The following is a 6,000-nucleotide window of genomic DNA, read 5'->3' as shown; positions in this document are numbered from 1 at the left end:
ATCAGGTTGCTCCCCAGCCAAGTTTCTACAATGAATCCTTTCCACTGACCTCATTAGGGGAGAGGCAGGGTGATGTCTGGAGACTGCCTGGCAGTGCTAGCTGCTGGCGGCAAGCACCTGCCTATTTCATCTTTCTTAAACTTCCGTGTCTCCACGTTGTAGTTTGATATAACAACGTGGGTCCTGTTTGCCACCAAACACAGGCCAGTAAGTTAAGACACAGGTGTTGCAGCAATGAAAGCAACTTTATTCCAGAAAGCCATCTAACAAAAAAAGATGATGGACTGATGTCCCAAGAAACCATCTTCCTATGGGCACAAAGAGGGGCTTTGAAAGCGGGAGGGAAACAGGAAACAGAAACTGGCTGAGGTGCCACAGGGGCTTGAGCAAATCCATCAGGGGTCTTCAGTGAACATGCGTCCGGTTCGAGCTCCCTAGGAAGCCTTAAACAGAATCATATAAGCTTATCACGTGCTTATGGGGTGATCTGCAAGAATACGCCGATTAGTTTATTTTGTGCCATGTGTCCTGTCTTAATTCAGTGTTCCTATGAAAACCTAAAAACCTAAAGGTCGGCTAGTTCCCCAGCGGGTTCCCCAGCGGGTTCCCCAGCGGGCTTGCAGCGTGCAAACAGGTCTTCGGTGGAGCAGCAGGGGAGGGAGCAGCGTTCAAGGCAAACTGGATTCAAGATGGAGCTAGGCCTGCTCCGCGGTCACCTCACAGGGTTGGCTGAGAAGCTCACGAGGGGAGTGTGCCAGCGACCCGGGACCTAGAAGTCATCCCATTGCAGCATGAGGGCCGCTTAGGGCCTCCCGGTTCCCAAGGCTGTCCTCGCCCCCCACTTGGTCCCGTTCATCCCCGGGCCACCTCGGGAGCCAGGGCTCAGGGCGCCGATCCTAAGCAGTCTGCGTCCTCCGGGCTCCGCGGGCCTGCGTCTCCCGCCTCCCTTCTGCCTCCTCCATCTTCTCCTTCCTGGAGCCCGCGGGGCGCTCCTGCCAGGGGCTCGGGGTGCTCGCTCGCCGCCCGGCCTGTGCGCTTCCCGGTGGGGCCAGCGCGCGCCCCCTGCGCTCCCCCGCCCGCTGCGGCCCCGGGTCCTTCCCTCCTTCCCGAGAGTCTGACCCCGGGCGTCTTGGCCCTGGGCGGGTCCGGGCCGCGGGGTGCTCGGGGGAGGCTGAGGACGGCGCGGACGTGGGGAGCGCGGACAGTCGGGGACACCCCGGGGCGCGGGGCTGGGGGCCTGGGCGCCCGCGGCCGGGGCGGGTGGGGGCGGGGAGGCGGCGGGACTGAGCGAGGGCGCGCGGGCGGGGGAGCCGGGGAGCCGGGGAGCGCCGCGGCAGCCCGCTGGCCTTCGAAAGATCCTCCTGGGCCAATGGCAGGCGGGGCGACGCGCCCGGATTGGTGCAGACGCTCTGCTGATCACGGTGGGAACGCGGGCGGCCGCGGAGCCGCGGGCGGGGGCCGGGGCCGGGGCCGGGGCCGGGGCCGGGGCCGGGGCCGGGGGCGGGCGGAGGAGAGGGGCCGCCGGGGGCGCGCGGGGCCGGGCCGGGCGCGAGGGAAGGCGGGGAGGGTCCTGCGCGCGGGCGGCGGGCGGCGGGCGGCGGGCGGCGGGGCTGGGGGAGGGGAGGGGAGGGGAGGGGGGAGGGGGCGCGCGGGGGGGGGGAGGAGGAGGAGGAGGAGGAGGAGACAAAAGCCGCAGGCCGGGAGGCCCGGGCCGCACACTCGGGCGGCGGGCGAGGGGGCCAGAGCGCGCGGGCACCGCGGTCGCCGCAGCATGGGGAAGGGGGGCAACCAGGGCGAGGGGGCCGCCGAGCGCGAGGCGCCCCTGCAGACCTTCTGCTGGGAGGAGATCCAGAAGCACAACCTGCGCACCGACAAGTGGCTCGTCATCGACCGCAAGGTCTACAACATCACCAAATGGTCCAGCCGGCACCCGGGGGGCCACCGGGTCATCGGGCACTACGCGGGGGAAGACGCCACGGTGAGGCTGCGCGGCGCCGAGCGGGGGCCCCGGGCTGGAAGGAGGGACGGGGCGGGACGGGGGGGAGCTCGCGCGCTGCCCCTGGTCCCGGAGGCCGCCATGGCTGCCCCGGGGGCACCGCCCGGGAGCCCCTGCGCCCGCGCTCCCGGACCGCCACGACCCACTGGCGGGCAGGCTCCTGGGCGCCGGGGCTGGGGGATCGGCAGGAGGGTTTGTTTGCCAAGGCCGGGTCCAGAGGAGCCGGGAGCCGCGCGGGTTTAGCAGCATCAGGCTGGCTTGGCAGCAGGTCCAGCTGGGCCGGGGTTACTCCCGGACTCCTCCAGTACTCAATGGTCCTCTGTTTCCAGATCTTGCCAGGAATGCCCTTCCCTCATCTTGCACTCCTAAACCTATCGGGATGGTGGGGCCTCCCGCCGAGTCAGAGCTGCCCTGTCTCACCCACACTAAAGGTTTGGCTGTGTCCCTTTGGCACCTCCCGACCCCCCAGTCTGAAATCCTTGCATTGTTTTAAGGCGCTGCTGGAGCCCAAAGGACTCGAATGGGAGAGAGGGAGCCTAAGAGGGTCTAAAAGGGAAGAAAGGGGCCCCTCGGTGGTAGTGACCTGGAAGCCACTTGGGCAGGGTGAACAGGGGAGAGGCGGTGGGCCGACACCCAGATCGTGGCCCCTGGATCGTTTGCATGCTCTGCGGCTTTTGCTCTTCTAGCTGTATGAGCCCCTGTGAGTCAGTAGAACTTTTCATCTCCCTGCTTCTTCTAAGTCTCTTTGGACCAGGCGTACCCAGGCAGGCCAGACCAGGCAGCTATAATCTAGACTGTAAATGGCTTACAGCTTTGGGGAGCAGGATCCAGGCAACATGCAAGATCCCGAAGGTGGTCAACCATAGATGGTGCCTACCACTCTGGGGCTCATCTGGTTTTACCTGCTTGTGAACGCTGCTCAGCCCTGGGGGCTGGACTGCCAACCATAACTTAGTGGGCATAAGGTTTCCCAGCCCATCTGTTATGTGACGGGGCCCTTCCCACAGTTGTCCATAGGAAGCTGGGTAAGGGCAGTTCTCAAAATACCTGACTCCTGGTTGAGGTCTTCTCACCATGAAATGTGTTTTTCTTATGTGGATAAAGATGTATTGTGCAGCAAAGCACTTCATAAGCTGTAAGTGAGCACTGGAAAGATTGCTTCTTGTCCAGCAAGTAAGAAGATGAGGATTATGTAAACAAGGAAAAAAGTTTAAATCTATGCCAGCTTTATGTGTTGGAGCAACGCATTACATAACCTTTATTTCCAAAGCTTACTACCTCCTAAGATGAGGTTTATAGGGTATTGTATGTGCTAACTGGGGATATAGTACAGTAACATGGAGTGGGCAACTGGATTCTCCTCTCTTCGCTGTCTGGACCAGGTCCCCACCAGGGTGGCACCATGGGCAGCACAGGGTATGTGGGATGCAGACTTGCGGAGGCTGGAGTAGTCTAGCAAGAGACCCTTGGCCTTAGGTTGTTGAGCAGCAGGTAGCGTTGGTCCTCAGAGCACTGACTTCTTCCCTGGAGCTTGGGGAGCGACAGAGTATTTGGGTCATGCAAGTTGGGGAGGGACTAGTCCATAGACAGAGTTCAGATGCCCTGGAACACTCAGTGCATGCACCGATCACAGGTTTTGAGCCGATCACATTGCAGTAATATCCTTCTTATGAGGCTGAAAGTCAAGGAAGCTTTTCTTGGGACAATTCAGGGCCTCCATAAGGGATTTTCCTGTTTCTGAAGAAAAGGCCGCAGAACTTAGGACCACCTCTTCCGCAGAAGAGTGACCTAGCCAAGGGCAGTTATCCTTTGGTACTTCTGCAGAAGTTAGAACTTGGCCTTGTCTATAAGAATACAGGTGCTAAATTTTGCAACTCACAGAGCACATTCAGGCATGCTAGTGCAGTTGGCCCTCAGAAAAGCCATGGAGGTATCTCTCATTGCTCTTAGGTTTCAAAACTTTGCTCAAGTGGCAGTGCCCAGCCCTAAGCCCAGGATCTACCATTACGGAGTCCTCCCTGCCCCATTACAGAGCCCACGCACCTTTTCCCCCTGCCTCCCTCCCCTGACTTCCCATTCTACCTCTGGCCCTCCAGTACTTTCTGCCTTTTGCCTTGCTGAGGGCAAAAGGAACCCTGGGAGTCCCAAGGATGCCTGCTCTTCAAGACCAAGGCCCACCACTGCAGAACTTTCCCTACTTGTGGTTTTTATCTTCAGCTGTGATTTATCACACATTTATTCAGTCTCTCCACGGTTCTGAACTGGGCCCCCTGGGCAGTCAGCTGTAAGATGAACAGTTCAGACAGTAACCGCATCTGGTGGGTTTGCTTCCCTCCCTCTTAAGCTGAGGCATGGTGCTGGGTCCTCTCCTTCTGGGCACCACACCTGCCTTTGTCTCCAGCTTTTCCTGCCCTATCCGCGTTAAGCCACATCTTTAAAAATTTTATTTATTTCTTTGACAAAGAGAGACCGAGAAAGAGAGAGAGTGAGAGAGCACAAGCAGAGGGAGGGACTGAGGGAGAGGGAGGAGCAGACTCCCCACAGAGCAGAGAATCTGATGCAGACTCTATCATTGATCATCCATTGACTGTGGGACCCCAGGATCATGACTTGAGCTGAAGGCAGACACTGAACCAACTGAGCCACCCAGGAACCCCTCTGACCTCCTTTAGACAGGGCCAGAGGGTCATGGTATTCAGAGGCAGAGGACCTAGGTTTGCATCAGCTTTATGAATTCCTAGGCGAGGCATTACCATGAATTTTGCTTTCACAGATCTGTTGTTGCCAGGCTCAAATGGGCTGTGGTTCAAATGGACTGTGGCTCAAATGGGCTATGCATGAGTTCACTATTTTAAAAAAAGTTTTATTCTATTCTATTCATTCATTCATTCATTCGTGAGAGGCAGAGACAAAGGCAGAGCGAGAAGCAAGCTCCCTGTGGGGAGCCTGATGTGGGACTTGATCCCAGGAGCACGACCTGAGCAGAAGGTAGATGCTCAACCCCTGAGCCACCCAGGTGTCCTGAGTTCACTCTTTAAACTTCAGGACGCACTACAGGTGTGATGGATCATTACTGGGTGTCCCTTATCATGTGTGTGCATGTGTGTGCATGTTCCCAGCACACAGAGCAGGGAGTTCAGTAAATAGGAAATAGCAGGTGAAGAAGAGAAAGTTCAGTGACCCCATATTTACCATAGGAAAAGGCATCGACTGCAGGACACCTGTCCTCTGTGCCTGGAGGGGAGCTGTACCTCCTGAGCTAGATGTGGACAGGACAGTCCCAGCCCCACTGGCTGCAGCCTCAGGGAAGGACCCAGCCCAGCATCTTCCCATCCCTCATCCCTCATCATTTGTGAGAACGACAAGTTTGTCAGCTTGCCTCTGTTGGCATCTACTCCCTGTGCTGTGGAGCCCTTCCCTCCCCTGGGACGCTATGTGTGCCAGCCATCATCAGCCAATGTGCCCTCTCTCACCCAAGGGCACCCTGGTCCCCGAACCCCGCCCACAGCCTCCATTGCTTCTTTCCTGGGGATGGGGCGTGGTCCAGGGGCTCTGCAATAGAAAGGAAGTCGGTGACCCTGTCTCTAGCTGAGAACTCAGGATACCTTGTCTGCTTCTTCCTCCTTAACCCCTTGTTCTGCAGAGTCCTGGTTCCCAGGACCACTACCTGCAATGTGGAATGCCCTTTGTTTGCTCCTCCTGTACTTCCCAGGTCCCAGGCTAAGTGCCCAGATGTATAAAAGCTGGACTGGAGACCAGCTTTGTTCTGCAGAGAAGGTGGGCACAGCCAGAAACAAATCATGGCATCTACCCCTCGGTGTGGTAGGAGGAGTTGCCAGCTCTACCCTGAGTGGGCACGGACCGGGGAAGGTGTCTTCATGCAGAAGTTGTCTGGCATTGGTGCTGGATGGTGGCAGAAACAGGAAATGCAGCATACGTGTCTTCCATTTTGGAATCTTTGGCCCTTTCTCCCACAGCCCATACACCTGGCCTCCTGAGGACAG

At 58.3% G+C, this 6,000-nt stretch overlaps 1 protein-coding gene and 1 long non-coding RNA gene across 2 annotated transcripts in view; one reads left to right on the top strand and one right to left on the bottom strand.

Moving 5' to 3' along the window:
* Window positions 1-224: 224 nt before the first annotated feature.
* LOC111091016 lies at window positions 225-1,246 on the bottom strand. Its single transcript, XR_005373681.1, has 2 exons — window positions 868-1,246; window positions 225-769 (listed from the first exon to the last, which is right to left on the bottom strand). It is a non-coding gene; the product is annotated as an uncharacterized LOC111091016 (long non-coding RNA).
* A 462-nt stretch (window positions 1,247-1,708) lies between these two features.
* The window catches only part of FADS2 (fatty acid desaturase 2), a 29,493-nt gene continuing 25,201 nt past the window's right edge, over window positions 1,709-6,000 (top strand). Inside the window, exon 1 of the mRNA XM_038564342.1 lies at window positions 1,709-1,978. Coding sequence (XP_038420270.1) covers window positions 1,772-1,978 — 207 coding nt within the window. The 5' untranslated portion in view covers window positions 1,709-1,771. The remainder of the gene's footprint in view (window positions 1,979-6,000) is intronic.

Source organism: Canis lupus, chromosome 18 (assembly GCF_011100685.1).
Source record: "Canis lupus familiaris isolate Mischka breed German Shepherd chromosome 18, alternate assembly UU_Cfam_GSD_1.0, whole genome shotgun sequence".
Classification (NCBI taxonomy): Eukaryota; Metazoa; Chordata; class Mammalia; order Carnivora; family Canidae; genus Canis; species Canis lupus.
This window is presented reverse-complemented; position numbering and strand designations above follow the sequence as displayed.